At 37.2% G+C, this 20175-nt stretch overlaps 1 protein-coding gene across 2 annotated transcripts in view; it reads right to left on the bottom strand.

The window, feature by feature from the left end:
• usp33 (ubiquitin specific peptidase 33) overlaps nucleotides 1–18715 on the bottom strand; it is a 31255-nt gene extending 12540 nt beyond the window's left edge. Inside the window, exons 1-13 of one of the 2 annotated variants that reach the window (XM_084120063.1) lie at nucleotides 18479–18715; nucleotides 14554–14641; nucleotides 13154–13207; nucleotides 12819–12881; nucleotides 7621–7767; nucleotides 7081–7186; nucleotides 6919–6988; nucleotides 6720–6833; nucleotides 6550–6628; nucleotides 2637–3045; nucleotides 2116–2253; nucleotides 1842–1954; nucleotides 466–638 (exon numbers count right to left, since the gene is read on the bottom strand). In XM_084120063.1, the coding sequence (XP_083976189.1) occupies nucleotides 466–638; nucleotides 1842–1954; nucleotides 2116–2253; nucleotides 2637–3045; nucleotides 6550–6628; nucleotides 6720–6833; nucleotides 6919–6988; nucleotides 7081–7186; nucleotides 7621–7767; nucleotides 12819–12881; nucleotides 13154–13207; nucleotides 14554–14637 (1550 nt within the window). In that variant the 5' untranslated portion in view covers nucleotides 14638–14641; nucleotides 18479–18715. The remainder of the gene's footprint in view (nucleotides 1–465; nucleotides 639–1841; nucleotides 1955–2115; nucleotides 2254–2636; nucleotides 3046–6549; nucleotides 6629–6719; nucleotides 6834–6918; nucleotides 6989–7080; nucleotides 7187–7620; nucleotides 7768–12818; nucleotides 12882–13153; nucleotides 13208–14553; nucleotides 14642–18478) is intronic. The other variant, XM_084120064.1, reaches the window with a different exon arrangement.
• Nucleotides 18716–20175: the final 1460 nt, after the last annotated feature.

The following is a 20175-nucleotide window of genomic DNA, read 5'->3' as shown; positions in this document are numbered from 1 at the left end:
AATTCATCAGCCAACACTATTGCTTGGTATTTTCTCCTTAGAATGGCAGCTTACCAAAGACGTGGTTTGAAACCACCCCTGTTCTCTACGTCACAAGCATATAACCAATCCCGTCAACCTGCGGGACGGGGCTTTTCCTGTCATTATTTCTAAGGAAGCTGATTGTTAGAAGGCAGCCGTCTAACTCTGAGATGGCGAACGGGAATATGGTTTGTGTAACATAAGCAACACATTATTAGTTGTTTGATAACCTAGTCAAACCTAAAGCTAATCATATACATTACTGTTGTGTCGAAATTCTGAATGGATTGCCTAGAAAGCACGCAAAAATGGCTACATTGAACAATGAATCTCTTATTTACATCATGTCCACACTTTGTTAATGAGAGGATTTGTGAGCATGCAGAACTCAAGCACCCCTGTAGAACCCGTCTTCCTCAGAATCAGTTTCTGGTTCAAACATACCTCTTGATATATTCCATGACGAAAGAGATCCAGCCTTGAGGGGCGTAGGCTTCTCCACAGGAACCAGCCTTGACAAGAGCGGTCTGGTGGGAGGAAGAGTGCAGCTTGGCAAGGTCCTCTTTCCCTGGGATGGGCAGAGAGATGTCCTGGAAGTTCTCCAAAGTCACCGATACCTGAGAAAGGAAGGACAAGTAACAGAGGAGCCTGATTTAAAATGCTAATCTGTAACTGCAACTGCTGCCAGAAACAATAACAGAGACATTAAAACAACTGTGATGAAAATAGCTCTATTAAAACAAAAATGTCATCATGATGTCAAGCTTTGTCCAATTTACTCTATTATCACTGATTATTTTTCATATGCAAAGGATGTTGATTGAATTAACAACATTATAAACAAAATGTTTATTTAACGTAAAATTACTTGTATCTGCACAGACAATTAAGTGAATACTTAAAAAGATTTTTTTTTTTTTCATATGATCAAACCATTTCCACATTATCATCAATTTTTTTTTTTAATAAATGTTTTGTATTTTAATATATTTTAAAATGTAATTTATTCCTGTGATGGTAAAGCTGAATTTTCAGCATCATTACTCCAGTCTTCAGTGTCTCATGATCCTTCAGAAATCATTCTAATATGATGATTTGCTGCTCAATAAACATTTATTATTATTATCAATGTTGAAAACAGTTTTGTTGCTTAATATTTTTGTGGAAACTGTAATGCGTTTTTTTAATTTATTTTTTAGGATTATTAGCTGAATAGAAAGTTCAAAAGAGCAGCATTTATTTGAAACAGAAATCTTTTGTAAAATTAAATTGATAAAAAACGATAGCAAAGGCATTGTCTTTGCTGAATTTTTTTTTTTTCTTCAAATAAATAAATAAATAAATAAACATGCAGATATATATACACATGGCATTTTAGTCAAGAGAAATTATGACAAACAAAACTGTAAAAATGAACACAGATCATCAAATCTGAATGGCTCAATACTCATTTGATGTGCAAAAGGTTTCTTAAAAAAAAATTTCTTTAAGAATAATTTGCTTTCATGTTAGCATATTCATTAACTACACAATATGTACACCACATTTTTAGAGTTTTCTGACAATGTACAACCTGTAGCTTATATCTGTTTATTAATCCATCAACCTTTGACCTTGGTTTTTCTAGTGTCACACTAATAATAACGTCATACTAAAAAGTCTAGCAGCTAATCTGCAGGAACTCCATATATCAGTCTATCACAAGTACGTTGTCCTCTGTTATTTTTAAAATGCTTTTCTTTGCTATCTGAAGAATCAAATGCTTGTGTTCACTTTGTCAAAGCGAGGTTGTTTGGGTGAAAATCACACCAGTCACTCACCCGGTCGCAGGTCAGACACTGAACTGAGCTGACAATGGTGCCGTCGAACACCTCAGAGATGATGCTGCGATATTTCCTCTGCCGCTTGCTCTTAGGTGGGTTGAACGAGGGTACTGTCAACACGACATACCACAACCATTTAGGAACAATTTCAAATCTGTTTCAGTTCAGGTTATGGAAATAAGCAAACAACAATAAAAAAATAATACATTTAACTATACTGGTATATTAAACTAGTACACTCCCGAAGTGATTTCGTCTGAAATTCTGGTACCTTTCTTGTGAGTTGAGCTCAGGTTTGGCCACATTGAGGATTTGGGGGGACTGCAAGACAGTCTAGATGTGATTCCCTCATTTCCACAGGGACTCTGCGGTCTGACGCTACTGCTGACATGGGTTTCAGGGTTTGAATCTGAACAAAGAGGAAACACAGAATTCGGTCAAGAAAAGCAAGCAAAACATCAATTTATTCCAAGTAAGGCCCTGATTTACATCAGTCGAAATTGAAGAACGAACATGTGAGATGTAATTTTGAACAAAATCTGGCCAAAATTCCTCATTCCTTCAGGGTTAGACAAATAAAATCATAAAACACTGGAGTGCCGAATTGCAGAGCTCCACATCCCTGAGATCATGCTTTCAGAATGTTCGTAAACAGTCTACCATTGCGCAGCTATTTTAAACCTCTAAGCACAGAACGAAAACAAACTTTTCAGTGAGTTTATCCGGGGGTATATCAGATGTTATTGACATGACATATTATTATAATTAACTTAATTTCATTAACGTCCTTACGTTCACCTGAAGTTCGGCCCTGAGCTTTAATGGCTCCTTGGCTGCTGATAATTGGCCTTGACTCGGTGGTCGTGTCCACGTCTTTATCCAGGTCACAATGGGAACCGGCACGGTACAGGTTGTTGATGAGATTTTTCTCTTTCTGCCAATCCCGGTTGTTTTGGTTCTGCTCTGGCATCAGCATCTCAGCTTCGTTGATGTCTTCTGGCACTCTGGGGCCTTCGCTTTCGGCACGATCGCTGCTGCCGCACGACTCGCAGGACTGGAAGTCGTCTGATTGGCTGTGGTTGTCCTCGTCGGGACTGTCATCCATGGCCACAGCTTGGTTTGGGTCCTCGGGTTCAGGAATGAGCTCCTTGAGCTCCTCGTGGAGTTGGTCCATCAGACAACGCAGGAACTCCTGAGAGTCCTTAGGATGGAGAGAGATTTTAGTGTTTTACAAAATAAGAACAAACAAAGAATGTTTAAACTCTATGCTAAGGCCCGTTTCACGCCAAGGAATAGAACTATGATGATAACAACTAGAACTATAAAGTTGTAATAATCGTTCTAATTCTGTAAGAATAGGGAAGTTCACTCCACAGCTATAACGATAACAACACAGAGGTACAATATCATTAGATTCACTTTCAGAATGCTTTTTTTTTCAGCTGATGAATGATAAAAATATTGACAACGTCGCTTATAATAAACAGCACGTTATCATGCATTGGTGTGGTCGCTAAAATAATTATCATTATCTTTATAGTTATTGTTCTTGGTGTTAACCGGCCTTTAAAGGTGCACTCAGTAATTGTTTGTTTATGTTGCGCTGCCCAATATAACATTATCTTGGACTTGCACTGCCATCTAGTGGAGTGGATGAAGCATCACATAAAATCAAACATTTCCAGTTCCTGAAACACATTATTTTACGTAGCCCTGCACATGACATGTGGAAGAAAAATAGTTATTGTGGCCACAAATTAAGAACTCCCCGTTTTTTAAATTGTGGTGGCATTTTTTATTAATTTGCTCCCTAGTTTCAGTTAAATCCACGTTTAAATTTAGTTAAAGTGTGGCCATAATTTAACTAAAATGAGGGAATGAATTAAGTGGTGAGAATGAATTCTTAATTCGTCTTAATATTTCCCCCTGCATATCATGTGTGGGGCTCAGTATTATTAGTTGCTTTCGCACCGGGTAGTAGTTATAGAAACGCAGTTATAGCATTTGCATATAATTGATGCCCAATATTGCTAGCTGAGCAGAAATACATAATCATGATTCACTTGGTCCTTTCAAGGTCACGTTGGATTTCCTCCTTAGAGTAAAGGTTGAGAAGTGCCTGGACTTCGGCATCAGTCCATCTATCGCTTTTTTCCATGTTTGTGAAGTAAGTATATGTAAACTGTGTTTACACGGCTTTTAAAAATGACGTGTGCCAGTGTTTTGCAGTTGTTCGGCCAATCAACGTACAATTACATCACTGATCGTTCCTATTGTGTGGGTTAGACCCTAACTCTGGAGTAGGAGCTAATTTAGACCCCCAAAAGGCGTTCCTAGAACTACATTTTTTCCAAGTTCCTGCGGTGCAAACACGCCAAAAAGTGGGTACCCCCGTTCCCCTGGTGCAAAAGCACGTATTCATAGTCAACCATTAATTATTCTGCAAGTCTGTCCAATAGCAGAAGGTTATGAGAAAAAAAATGAGCAGATATATCTGCCAGTACCGATATCTCGGCCAGCAAATTTCAGAATTAAAATTTTTGGGTAAACTCTCTCTTCAATTACATTTGTCTTGTAGACCTGTCCATTAAATTTGACGGTCAAATCCTTGCGTGTGCTCTGACACACTGACAGTCACGCACTCTTTGAAGAAACATTTACAGGTAGTATAAAAAGAATGCAACATTCATGAAGCATCATTTGTAAACCACAGATTAGCCAGAGACCCGCAGAGACCCCATCACCATAGGAACAGCTGAAGCTTATGAGAACATTAGTCATTACTGGCTCATCCACATGGCAACAAGGCCAACTGGCATTCTAACATCCTGGTATTAAGAATCCTGGTATGCAAACAAGTTTCTAACAACAGTAGACAGCACATTAGACCAGAAGGCCATCGCTGTATAATGTCAATGCAGCACAAGGACAAAGGGTTTCCTGGCTGTATGATGCTGTTAAACAATGCCCATTTCCTTTCATACTTAGTAGAGGGGTTGACTTTAAAACAAGGAATTCATTGACTGAATGCCCCCTTTACAGGACTCCACAGACTAAATGAGCTTCAATAAAGTGAGTCTGAAAATGAGATTAATGCTTCCTACAGTTTCTGAAAAGCCTGTGATGGCCCATTCATGTCAACGCTAATTCTCCAAACGGCCTTCCTCTCCAGCCAGGCGTGACAATGGATGTAGGCCACAGTTTGGAGATGATCAAACATATACAGAGACTCTGAATCAGTTTGTGCTCTATATAAGAAAACAGCATCTCTCATAATCAAGACTAAAACGGGGTCTTTACTTTTTAAATGCAGCTGGAGGACAAAGAAGAAAAAACAAAAAGAACTGAGAAGAAGTGAGACGGCGCCTCTAACAGATGAAATTTCCTCTGCTAGCAGGATCATTTGAGTTTGACCTCATCTGTCATTGGTTGAAATGAAAGGATAGTTCCGCCACAAACTCATGCCATTGGTTGACTAAGTTGGGCTAGTTGGGGTGAGGCTAGTCCTCTCCGAATTTTTTTATTTTTTTTATAGGAATTTAGGGCCCTATAAAACATGAATAATTGAATAAATCTAATAAATTGAACAATGAAAATGATGTGAAATGCAATGAAAATACAATAAAACAGCCTTTTTGTCAATGTGCTGCACAACAGAGCTTTAGTATATAAATTTAAACATGTTAAAAAATATATAAATATAAAAAATATAAATTGATAAAAAAATATATTGTGTGATATTCCTTAAAAAACTAATTCCAAAACATTTTGGCTTCTAATTTCCATTTTAATGACTGGATTCCAAGCCTCCATCCACTTTTTCCACATTGTGGAAGTCATAGGCCTTACAATTCACAGAATGTCGTTTTTCATATCGTAAACAGACAATTTTAGAGAATTTTAATTTATTAGTTTTAGTCAATACTGGATGTTACTGGATATTTCATAGTGGATTAAAATTCCTCATTTTTATATTTAGATTACCCTTTCCATCATCTAATCGATAAAAAACATTAATAATTTAATAACACTTATATCTTTTGCAAATCTCAAAATTAATGTCTTTCATTCTGTACATTATAATGTTGTGATGCTTAAATTCACAAAAGCAACTGTCATCAACAAATGATTTTAGTTTTTTATTGTGCATAAATTGACAAAATAGCATCAATATTTTAAAATACACTCATGTTCAAAAACTTGAAGTCTGTAAGACTTTTTATGTTTTTGAAAGAAGTTTCTTATGCTCACCAAGGCGGTATTTATTTGATCAAATATTCGATTTTAGTATATTTTAGAATGTAATTAATTTCTGTGATTTCAAAGCTGAATTTTCAGCATCATTACTCCAGTCTTCAGTGTCACATTATCCTTCAGAAATCATTCTAATATGCTGATTTGAACAATTCTTCTCATTATCAAAGTTGAAAACAATTGTAAAAATTGTAGAAAAAAAAAATAACTGCATTTATTTAAAATATAATTTTTATGAAACATTATAAAATGTCTTTACTGACACGTTTGATAAACTTAATATATCCGTGCTGAATAAAAGTTGGAATAAAAGTTGAAATAAAACTGACTTTACTGATCCCAAACGTTTGAACGACAATATAGGCCATAATATAGGACAGAATAGGTTTGAGTTAGAGTTTGAAATGGTGCATTCCTTATTTTTTAAACAAATCAATGAAACAAAGCTTACCTGTTGGGAATAACCACGAAACATTGGGTTTACAGCCTTAATGCCCTGGAATAGATTTGTGGGAACAACATAGGAGTTCCTGCAACCACACAAAACAAAAGCAATAATGAAAACTTGTTTCTTGAGGAAAAAATGAGAATAAAATAGGAAATGGCACCAGAAGAATGTACCTGTTTTTGTGCCACAGGTCTGTGATGAGTTTCTGATAGCTCTTGCATAGCGCTGGCTTCTTGTCTGTCTTCACCAGACCGCCACAGTCCAAGAAAAACTGAGTCAGTGGAGGACTAGAAGAGAAACCAGAAAGAGAGACCACTGCAAGAGACTGGAAGAAAACAACTAGAACACATTAGCGATTTCTGTGGTTCTTACCAGTTAGAGAGCGCCTGGAGCGCTGCATTCATGTAGCAGGTATTGCCGATGTTCTTCAGTCCAGTCAGACCTGTGAGGAGAAACGAACGACCAAGTTCAGACAAACAGTGTTTTCTAATGCAGAGCAAAAGCACAGAACTCTAGACATGAGAGATGAAGGACCTCTGGTCCTCAGTTCGTCCTCCTCCTCAGTTTCCATGTCCAGGTCATCACAGTTTCCCGCGGGAGGAATTCTCAAGGAGGTGGGGCTCCCGGGAGCTTTGGAATCCTGAGAGAACAGAGAGATGATCAGCAAAAGCACACCTTATGCAAAACGGCAAATAAGAGTACTTGTTTGCCCATAAATGAAGTTCAGAAAATCTGTGGCCTCAATATTAACAGGTGTGCTACCTTTCTTTAAATTAAATTAAAAGAAAAAAAGTGGGAAAAAAATTCCAGACACTGATAATATTCAGCATTCAAACCATAACTGACAAATATTATGTCATTGTAAAATGTACATACTGAATTATGATTGGTCTTCTGCCTGACACATATTTGCATACCAAGATTGTGATTGGTCTTGTCTTCCTAGCAAACATTTATAGCCAAGGTTGCACTGCAAAGATGCCGTTGCATAAATATAATGGAGGATTTTATGACAAACTTTCACACTATGTTTTGCTGCTTTGCATTCAAAGAAAGCTGAGTCAGAGCTCTGACCTGACTGGTCTGTACTGGAGAGGGTTTTGCAGCGATGGGTGAGTGTGTGTGTGGACCCAGTTTTCTTTCCAGGAACACCTCCTTGGTGCAGGCGTAGCACCACACTCTCAAAGTGGTCAGATTCACTGTCAGGTTGTGCCGCGTCTCCTGGAAGAAAAAGGCACAGTGCTTAGCTGGACATGTGAATGAAAATAAAATTGTATCTGCAAGTTTAACATTCAAAATGCAAATAAAATATAAATCACACATTTAAACCACATATAAAATGAAAAAAATCATGAAAAAATTGCTATAACGAGAGATGCACAGTATATTGGTGACCATGTCAATACCACCAATGTCAGAAGAAGGAGAAGGAGGAGGAGGAATAGAAGAATAATGAGAAGGAGGAGAAGAATGAGGAGAAGGAGAAGGAGGAGAAGAAGAAATGAAGAGAAGAAGAAGGGAAGAGGAGAAAGGAGGAGGAGGAGGAAGAGGAGTTTAAAGATACTAGAAAAAAATAAATAAATCAGGACTTTTCCCCAATTCAACAAGCAAACTTTTTTATGCCAGTTCCCCATTTTTAATGACCGATTTCATTTGAAGTCTGAGTCATGATAATCAAGTGGTATAATTCAATAGTATTCATGGGGACTGAGTTCAAATCCTTATATAATACATTTTTATAAATGAACCAAGCAAAATTGCAACTGAACTTGTCTTCCAGTGATCACACTGCAATTTTAATGCCTTTACTCTCGCTATTCCAAAATATTAAAGTGCCCCTATTATGCCAATTTAAAGTTTCCTAATGTTGTTTTGGAGTCTCCTGCAACAGGTTTACATGCATCCAAGGTCAAAAAACAGTTTTTCTCATAATATACATTTGCACATCACCACATTTTCAATGATTCTCAAACGACTCGTCAGATTAATCAATCTCTCTAAATCCCTCCTTCCCGCGAGCTACTCTGCTCTGATTGGCCAGACAGCTCAGTCTGTTGTGATTGGTCAACCGCATACAGCGCGTCGAACATAAAAACGCCCACTGACATAACAACGTCAGCTCTGAGTGTCCTGAGGCTTCCTACACCGTAAACTAAACACAGTAAGAACAATGACGTCGAGTCCGATGATGAAACAATGAAAGAACTATTCACTCAACCTGAAGCTCCATCGCAAGGACGACTCGAGCAGGACGTTTCTCTGTGATACACTACTCAGTTTGAAGTAACGTAACAGTTACATTATGAGATGTTGCAACTGTAATCCTCACCATCAAGTGCACGTCCATCAACAAACCGATTATTTTACTTGTACTTATTTATTTACCGAGTATTTTTCTAATTTATTGCGGTGAACATGTGGAAAATGTATCAATAACAGTGCATACATTAGCCGAGCTCTAGCGTGAATGACTGATGAAGCATAAACGTTGGTAAAACAAATCTTGCTCCATGCTTAATCTTTACTCAAAGCAGTGAGAACGACAGACGATCTGCATTAATAGACACAGTTATAGGTAATCGTGGCCCACAACTGATTAGCAGAAGTATTTCAGTAAGACATTTATAATGTGAGTTAACCAGTTAGCAGGAGACCTACACAATATAAAACTCAAAACTAAGTATTTTGAACACCATCTTTCAAGAGCAAGCAGTTTGCGAATCCTGCATTGAACTCAGTCGTCAGTAAAATAAAGGGAACACAGCAAAAGTTTAGGATTATACAGCTGTGGTATGTATGTGGTATAGATTGTGGTAAAGATGAATTTTAACCAGTGATTCTTCACATGTTAGTCCTTGGGCAGTGAAAAAAAACCTGCCTTTATCGTCAGATTATAGAGCACAGCGTATTCTCGACATGATGCTATCCAGTATCCACAGGAATCAGCTGCAGGATTGAGGGGCTTCAAGTTTTCCCTGGTGTCTGCGCGCAATAAGTGGGCGGGCAATATGCTAATGTTTCGTCTTGACGTCACAACGAAACGGCTCATGACTCATTTGAAAAACGATTAATTTCATTGACTGAGAGTCGACTCTTACTTCTGAAAGACAATAACTTTATATACCGTGCACTTTCAGATTTAAAACTTTGCAGGATGTTTTCATTCACTTAGAGCTATGTTACACACAAAAATCCATAATAGGGGCCCTTTAAGAATATCACAAGTTCTGGATCAAATCAGTCCTCCATGTATTTGGTAGATAATCGAAAAATGAATTGAAACCATCGGCATTGGACACTGCAAGGCTAAACTGCATTTTATCTCTGGATTTTGACGGCACATTTTGTGATTTGTGATTGTGGCACATTTTTATATTGCGCGCAATTCAAATCTTAAGTGCTGAAACTCTTTGGTTGTGTTGTGTTGATAAAGCAATATTTTGTAAAAATTTGTAGAGACACCCCCATCCACCCCCACACATAAAACACCTTGGTTTTGCACAAATTAAACAGGCTAAATGCCATATTTCAGCTCGAAAATGGCAAAGTTCACCAAAACGTGTGACTTTGACGATTGTGGGGCAATACTGTGTGCCAACAACAGTAATAAGTAAATGTTAGAATAGCCTCGGCCATTTATCCGCTACTGGTTTCAGCCAAAACTTCAACATCATGACTTTCTGCTTCCCAAATAAAGGCAGCTTGAGTACTGATCTCCTTCTCTACATATAATGCAACAGAAAGACTCTTCAAAATGTAGGGTGAAACAAAAGTGTATTGCTACAAGCATGAAAGTGTAGTAGGGGAAATGGGGAGTGGTGACGTTAGGTCAAGGTTTGCGCACACAGCGGTGGCTGAGGGGACTCTGCATTATTCATGTGTCTGGATTGGCTTTCACTGCGGCACTACAACTGGTGCAGACAGGGGCAGATAAAACATTTATGAGAGCTGCGCCAAAACACAAGCCCTGCCAACATCTGCCACTCCGACCACAGTGACCGACAGGATGTAATACATGCCCGTATCTAATTGAACCCACAGCACAGCAAGGCTAACATAATAGAAAACGCATCTACGTTATACATTGTGGTATACGCACAGCACACTCATGACCCTGGGAATTTACATGACTGAAAAAATGATTAAATAATAATAATCTTTATGTGTCTACAAAGACACTTGCATTGCCCTGATGGGCAGTGCAGGATGTGATGTGGCATTAGGATCAAGCAAGACTATCAGGGCATTCCTCATTAATAGAGTGCTGTGGGGATGATGTAGGCCAAAACCCGGAAACGAGTTAGCATTTTAGCACTGGGTTAAATGCCTGAAATAAAGTAAAAATAAAATAAAAAATAAGCTCATTATGTATTTGTCAGGGTCTCGTCTGAAGTGTAAGTTGTGGAATGAGTTGCTTTTGTTAAAAGTCTACTTTGACACTTTCACATTTGGTCCAAAAACTTTCTTATTCTCCTTGGCTTTTGGTGTTTGAGTGTTTGATCATTGTGAGTGATATGTAGCATGACGGATGATATGGCTGTTCGTTGTGGTTTATGTATTTATTTTATGCTTGTACTGCTAGAGTATTGTTTTGAAAGTGCTTTATATATAAAAAAAATAATATATATATATATATATATATATATATATATATATATATATATATATATATATATATATATATATATATATATATATATATATATATATATATATATATAAAAAAACTAAGTACTAAATACAGTAATATCCTTTGTGATTATTTTATAGCTTATAAAAAAGGTGGTTGCTAGCAAGTGACTAAATGGGACTACAGAGGTTGTCGAGGACATGAAACATCACCAGCCGAACAGGAAAACTCATCTACTCACTAGTCCGCTTTCACAGTCTTGTTGTGTTGTTTTTTATATATATAGGCTGTTTCAATCCATCTCCTTTTTCCACTTTCCACTACTTCTGTCTCTTCTCAACTATGAAATAAGCTTGTGCAATTTACATATTAATGCGCCTGGAGACAACAGAAAAACATACGGAGAGCCGCAGTTTGCGTTTCTGCTCTGAGAGCCGATAGGATCACACCAAGCGCTGTGAGTGTGTGTTAGAAATCAGGAATGGTGAGAGAACATTGAGCTTGGTGTGTTTTTCATCTTTAAACCAAGCTTGGGTCTTAAATGCTGACAAAGTTTAAATCCCGTCTGGCTAGCGCGCTAGTTTACTCAGTAGGCGGAGAAGATGGTCTTTTTGTGGTTGTTCGAACTCATTTGATCACATAAGCGTTTACACTACGAAAGCAATCCAGTCGAATGCGTTTTCGACTACCTCTGGAAGTGGTCAAAAGTGGATAAGCTCAAAATGTTTTTAACCCCGTTTACACCTGTATTTAGCGTCGTCCACTTGTGCCCCGATCGAACAAAACGCATCTTAATACCAGGTGTAAACAGGGCCTTAAAGGTGGTGACGTTGAAGTCATGTGACCGTGATGTAGTTTGTTTATAGCCCTGCATTTAGACTTCAAAATTCATAAAAGTTGTGTTAATTTGCGAAGATTATTATGATGAACCAAACGTGTAAGAATCATAAAGGTTTTTCTACAATAATCCAAAAGCCAATGGAAAAATCCTATTGGGTTTTTGTCGAGGGAACCAGGGTGATGCTATTCAGAGTCAGTCTACAAAAATACATCATCCCTGCAGTACTTTATACCCACAAGGCCCTTGCTAGAGGAAAACCATTTAGTGGAAGAAAAAAAACCTGGCCTGCATTTTGTTTACTGCAACAAATGCAGGTTATTGTGAGGGAAGTATGTCTGATGTCTTCTCTCAGAGGTTTTTACACAGACAGCATTGTGGGGTTTTGGTAATGGGTAATCAGAGTGGGCTTTAGTGGGAAGTGAGATCCCCACCGGAGCGCTTATTAATAATGGATGAGTTCAGCCACAGGCCAGGTTGGGATTCAAATCACACTTCAGTGATTCATTTCGTCATTCAAGCCTCCGGTCACATTCAGAATAACAGGCATGAAATCAACACAGAGTGACACATGTGATCAGATCCACATACAAATGTAATCGCTATGAGGATCACACATCATGTCTGAAATGTACAGTGACAGCTCACTGTGGGTGGAAACGTCACAAGCTGCAACTACATGTATTGAACTAAATGAAATATTCTGTAAACTATAAATAAAAAGGGTATATTAACACACAAAAACATTTTCAAAACCTGAAAAGGAGCTAAGGAATGGTAGAAACAGAGAATACGATGACTAACCTGAGAGTGGACAGTGCTGTGATCCGCATGAGACTCTCCACAGCCAACATATGAACAGCCGTTCTGAACGAGTGATAAACATCAAAAGAAATTATACTCCGCAGCCTGCATTATCAACAATTAAGAATTTCACATGTCACTATTCATAAGAGATTTTTTTCCCACCCAGATGGATAGTCATTTCAAAGTCATTTAATTTGTTTTCGTACACAAAATAGTAAAGAATTTTAATATCAGACATTTATTGGTGAGGTTTATAAGGTATAACATCAAAAAAACTTTACTAATCACTGTATTTTAATATAGGTGTATCCGTATTAAACAAAATAACTTACCTCTAGACAGGCCCAAAGGTTCGGTCCCCCGACTTTACAGTCCTGACACTGACCCTGTAAACAAACACATTTATACTTTATTCAGAAAGAATGCGTTAAATTGGTCAAAAGTGACAGTAAAGACATTTATAATGTTACATTTTAGATTAGGGTCCATTAACTACGGCTTTTGCCTCTAAACTCATAATTTCAGCTTATTTGTTTAGCTATGGGGTAACATTAAAGAAATGGTTCACCCAAAAATGTTGTCATCCTTTACTCACCCTCAAGTTGTTCCAACCCTGCATGAGTTTCTTTCTTCTGTTGAACACAAAAGAAGATATTTTAAAGAATGTCGGTAAGCAAACAGTTGACGGCAGCCACTGACTTCCATATTATTATTTTGTCCTACTATGGAAGTAAATGGGGTCCATCAAATGTCTGGTTACCAACATTCTTTAAAATATCTTCGTTTGTGTTCAGCAGAAGAAAGAAACTCATACAGGTTTGGATCAAAATGAGGGTGAGTAATGATGACAATTAAAAATTTTGGGTGAACTATCCCTTTAAGGGATGTAGAATAAGATCATGCAGAATAAGGCATTAATATATGCTTTATAAGTACAGATAAACAGCCAATATCCTAGAAATATGCATGCCAATAAGCAACTAGTTAATAGTGAGAATTGGACCATAAACTAAAGTGTTACCAAGATTTCTAAATAAATACTGTTCTTATGAACTTTCTATTCAACAAGGAATTCTGACAAAAATCTATAACCATTTCCACAAAATATTAAGCACAACAACAACATATGTTTTTACTTGAGCACCAATTCAGCATATTAGAATAATTTCTGAAGGATCATGGAGAAATGATGCAAGAAAAAAAAAAAAAATCAGCCATTACTGGAATAAACTACATTTTAAAATAGAAAACAGTTATTTAAAATGATAATACTATTTCGCAATATTACTGTTTTTATTGTATTTTGGTCAAATAAATCCAGCCTTGGTGAGGATAAGAGACTTCTTTCAAAAACATAAAAAAAAAAAAAAAAACGCACTGACCCCAAACTTTTGAACGTCAGTACGCACTGTAGCTCACAGCTCTGCAACATTAACATATGGAAACACTACTGAAAACATCTTCTATTAAAAGAACAATCTGCTTTCGCCAGCAAGCAATTAGTGGTGCAGCAACCACAGATGCTTGCTTTTAAACTATAATGTGTAACTGCACATTGATTCCACCCGACAGCACTGCTTATAGCCTAAGCTCTTATTTGTTAGGAAGCCACGCATTATTAGTGCAACTTTGCAAACTCCAAAAGAGAGGTCATTGCTTTCTCAATAATGCACATTACATTTGAGCAACAAGAAATGGGCGGAAGCAATGATATGATAGAGGTTTGACTCACATGAGACTTCTGAATGAGTTCTTCCTTGGTGATCTCCCCCACACACTCCAAGTGAGGGCAGTCATTGCTCGACGCTCCAGACATCACGCTTTTGGAAAAAGAGAGAAAGATGAACACAGCGGTAACCTGTTATTTCAATATCAGCTGGGATTTGATTATTAAAAACACATCAGAAATAGTTAGAAACACAGTGAATTTGTAGTCTTAACAATAAGCCATCCTGGTGCGTCTCAAATGAAATCAGAGACCATCCCCTTGAAACCTGAACACATGTTGTCAAAGGGGACGCATGTTACTACCCGGTGAAAACAGAAACACATCACCAAGAAATGACCAAGAAACCATAGAAAAAAAAATATGCATAGAAATGGGCAAGACCAAAAAAAACAATGGGCATAGAAAAATGGGCCAAGCCAAAATTGGAAAAATATTAAGTGGTCTTTTAATTGGTCTTCTTAATTTTAATCACAAATCACTGGTCAGGAAATAAGCAAGAATTGCACAAATACTGTTTAAAACACTAAAATTAAAACATTTTATATAGTTTTACAACACAAAGTTCACCAGAAATAAAAATGTCCTACTGATAAAAGTTAAAGGGATACTTCACCGATTAGCATTAGGCTAAGCTTTGTATCAGTAGAAACCCGCTAGTATTTTCGAATGGCCGTGCTTCCCTCCCTCATGTCCCCCTGAGACGAGAGATTTCTGTATTGTGTGTCTGGAAAAGAACCTCCGATGACGCAAAAATCGTCATTTAGCGTCATCAGAGGCTTTTTTTGTCCAGAGGCGAGAGACTGCAGCCAGTAGGAAGAGCTCGTCCCGCATGTCTTCAACCCGCCCATAGGGGGATCTCACGATAAAACGGCGTCTTTTCAGTTTTGAGTCAAGTAGCCTAGTTGTATCATTTCTTCCGACACTGCCCTCTGTAACCGGTAGGCGTGGCTTGGGAGTGTCCTCATAGGGCAGCAAGGCAAGTGCATTCTGGGAGTTGTTGTCTTTCATCCACATGAGCCAAAAATACATTTTCTGGCTTTTCTCAGTCTAGAGGGTACCAACTAAAATAATTTCACATTTCTACTACATAAATGGCCCAATTTAAATACACATTCATCTTTCCAGCGGTGAAACATCCCTTTAATTGTTTTGTTCATTTTCCAACTGTAACACAAAACCCTTTTTTTTTTTTTTAAATAAGGTCTTCAATAAATGTTTAGTAGTTCTTTAACAGAATAAAACCACAGGGAAAAAGCAATAGGAGGTTTTGTGCATCTCAGCACATACGATCTGTCACTTTACGCAACAGAGACGTCTGTATCAGGGTTAAATACACTGGACAGATGCCATATTGGCCAAACGGACTAAATGAACACACTATATTACACACACTTGGGTAGTACTAGTATAGGCTTAGTATTACGCCAGAAATCAAAAGCAATGCGTCAGTCACTCTCTGATCATGTGTCAAACTTTATATGAACACATCTCACTGCTAGCATTTAAAGTTTAGCACAACGATATCTGTTATTTCATGAACAATGCAATAAACTCTTGCCAATTTGTATAGCGTGGAACAAGAACATGTTTATGAAGTGTACCTTTGTGAAAAATTACACTTTATCAGACTTTCAAAAAGAGTACTTGTCTTATGGAAATAATACACTTTAAGAGAACGCTGGTTTAAAACGAATGCAATGTTTTCTGAAATGTATTTGCAATTAACAGGAAATGTGCTCTAGTTTAAATTTATATTAAATACAAATAGTTGAACTTAAGAGTGCTTTTTGACAAGTAAGACTTAAGTACATTTTAATGTAACTTCATAATTCTATTGTCTTTGAAATATGGTTATAGTGTACTGCTGACTGTACTGACAAACAATTGTGGAAAATTAAAATGTAATGTCATTTCTATTGTCATTTGTGAATTTGTAGTGTATTTACATAGTATGTAGCCACATTATGAATGATGCAATTTAGTACATTAAAAAATATTAACTTTAAATGTAATATTGAACAACACACTAGAGTTCAAAATTATAATCGAGTACTTTAGATGTGCTTTAGTATGTAAGTCAACACATCAAAATACATGTTTCACGAGGGTAGTAAAGGCCTCAGTTGGTATAAACTTTACATTTAATAACTACGACCATTTCTCTCAATCCCTGTTTTACTTTCTGTAAATGTTACATAAATAAAGAGCAGTCGTCCATCATCTATAATAAAATTGTCCAATTTGTGTACAAAATTCCCAGTGGTTACTGAGTGTAGGCATAAATCCAGGGCGAAGGTCAATGTTTTGCGAAACACACACACACACACACACACACACACACACACACACACTAAAAAAACAAAACAAACGTTATCTGAGCCTTTAGTACTCAATCTATAACCTTAGCCCAATGCATAGGAGAGCACGTACAGTCTGTATGGCCTGTGCACATACTATACAACCTCATCATATTTTATAACCTTATATAAACCGAAAGCAAAAATAAGATCATAAAATTTTATCTTTAAAAATCTACTGACTAACCAGTTTTGCAGAAAAGGCTGTTTACAAGAATACTAAGACGAATGGATGCTAAAAGAGCAGATGGGAGTTTCAATAAGGCCAGACTGTAAGATGAGATACCTAGAAAATATTATTAACTCCTCTGAAAATATACTGTAAGCATAAGACAACAAGTGCATATGTACTGTATTGATTAGCACTGCTCCATTATCTATGGCTGGATTCCCCAAACTGGCTTTCACAAGGGAACTGAAGGAGGTTAGTGAGTTTATAAAAAGCTAAACGTTTATTAAATCAGGGGTTTTCAATCTTTTAGATGACACGGACCCCCGAATATGATCATCACCGTGTGAGGGACCCCGCCCTATTATTCAAAAAGCATCTATATAGTATCTTGTAAAAAAAAGAATAATAATAATAAAAAAAAAGAGTCTATTTCATTTATTCAGTGAACAATTAATAATATAAATGTATCTAAAATATTGTTTGGAAAATATTTAATTTCAATTAAGTTGCATTACCTTAATTCAATTAAGTTGCATTAATACATTACCTTGCAGCCCCTTCATTTTATGAACTAAATCAATATTTATTTAAAAAATATGAATACTAATAATAATTAAATAAATAAATAATTAAATAAAAACCAATCAAAATAAAACACTTATTATTAATAATAATAATATATTCTATTTGTTAGTAGCAATAATTATTCAAGGTGATGGTGATGATTATTATTATTATTATTATTATGTTGTTCAGTATACTCACATAGCATTGTGCATTAATGTACAGTCAGTACATTATGTATAATATACACAATTTAATATTATTAATGTGCAGTTTTTTATTAGCATAAAGGAGTGTTACAAATATTAAAGAAAACAAGAAAATACATCTTAAATGTAACAAACGGTTGCACACTAGGAGGGCTTAATGTAGATCAGTACAGTATATTAATGCACAGTAAATTAATGTACAGTAACGGGTATCAGCTGTGTGTGTGAGTGACGTCACTCCAGTAACGCGTCAGCATTAGCCAGAATATTCGCTAGTAGGCTAGTTAGCAACTAACGCTAGCTCCCTGCTGCCTGTCACGCACATACTTCAACGCAGCTTTTCCAACAATTACACATCTTCCTATCGTTCCAACCGCAAGAACAGCTGAAATCCCTGCAGACTGTCACTGAATGAGGCGTTTAATGTGAAAGAAGGGCAGGCAGAAGAAGGCGTGTGAACGCGACGGGCTAAAGCTAAAGTCACATCATCTGACAGCTCATATCACAACATCACAGTTATCACTGCACACAGTCAATGCACAGGCTAATATTCACTCAGCTGGATGGAAAGCTTTAATACGCCATATTTCAGATCGCACACAGCCGCTGATATAATAGTAGCTCACCTCTAGGGAAATGGACGATGGTTTAATATGGATCGATTATCGCTTCTGATCTGCTGATGGAGAGAGTGGCGGTTGAAGGATGGCGGTCTTTCGGCTTGCGTCCGCTACATTATCTGTAGTATTCTTCCGTTTGCAGAAAGCGGGTTTTCAGACGCTTGGCATCATCGGACTGTTTAACTTCAGACTGGAGCTACATGGTATGACACATTCAAACAGCTCCTTCCGGTTGCGCGGAGTGGGAGTCGGAGTGAGTGAGTGAACGCCGCCTAGTGTGGACGAGCAGCAGCACAAGCGCGTCGAGCCACGGGACCTGTGACTGTCCCAGCCCAGACGCCCCCGTGCGGCCACAGAGAGAACTACACCTGCAGGACTGTTCAATCTTTTAGATGCCACAGGCCCCCAAATCTCATCAATCTCGTGCGAGGGACCCTCTCACTAGCGGCGCCAGGATTTTGATTGTAGGTGGGCCTCCAGAAAACTGGATGGGCCAGTTAAAATAAGCCAAAAAAAAAAAAAAAAGGGGGGGTTCCCCTTCATCTCCGTTTCAGCGCTTTTCTGCGGCACGTAGGACAGCGACTCATAGCCTACCTGAATTTAATGCGTAATACAGGTTTAAAAAAAAAAAAAAAAAAAAAAAAACTTAAACGAATTTTTTGTTGCTTTTTTAATAAAATTACAATTTAATTGAATGTATTGTTTAATAAAATTATAGGACTATTATTTTTAGTTTATTAACAGCAGCAACAGCTGTAAAGATGAAGTTGTCGATCGTCATCTCCGTGAACGCGCCTATAGAGAGAAATGCACATCATGGATTGCATAATCAGAGAGTAGGCCTAGCCTTTTTCTTTTCGTTTTAAATTGTTAAAAAGACATTTCAAGCTTTAAGATATATTTCATGTCTGTGAGGCATATGCTGAGTTTCGTTAAGTTAGGATTAGATGCGCTCCTGTTCACGAGCAATGCAAGTGACCGCGCGGGCGCCTCTATGATTATATTGTCTCCTATATTTATCCAGGCAATTGGTTGATAAAAAAAATATTAAAATTAATATACAATTTATACAAAACGAAATTCACTTAAAAAAGGGCTTTCTAACTTAATTAAGTGGTCAAAATCATGTCTGACCCGCTCCATGTCTCTCGATATTGCGTATCCTATCTTACTCGTGCGGTTCACTTTTCATAATCAACTTAGATGAAAAAATAACATTATAATATTTTAACAAATATGAAACTAAATGAGCTTGATGGCTACAACACATATAGGCCTACAGACTCTCTATTTGTACAAATTGCTGCACATTAGTTTTATTCTGAATTTTGCACACAAGGCATTTGTTTGTGCATGCATAGTAAAACATATCTGCAACATTTATCAAGTTCACTGATAATTATGCGTGCATTTATTATTATCTTAATGAATAATGTAACAAGGACGAATGAAGGCTAAACTGCGTTGTTTGTTTAGAATGGAATGGATCGCAAATAGATCCGAATGAAGGAATGTACAAAACCATAGTAGAAAATGGGTGGGCACGGACCTAAAATGGGTGGGCCCAGGCCCACCCGGGCCCAATGGTAGCGCCGCGGCTGGACCCTCTATCCTAAAATTTTATTATTTTAATTGTTTAATCATTTTAAATGTGTTAACTATTTAGTTTATGTTACTATTACATCACTATTACACACTGCAGA

This window comes from Abramis brama (genome assembly GCF_963993115.1).
Source record: "Abramis brama genome assembly, chromosome: 7".
Taxonomy (NCBI): domain Eukaryota; kingdom Metazoa; phylum Chordata; class Actinopteri; order Cypriniformes; family Leuciscidae; genus Abramis; species Abramis brama.
This window is presented reverse-complemented; position numbering and strand designations above follow the sequence as displayed.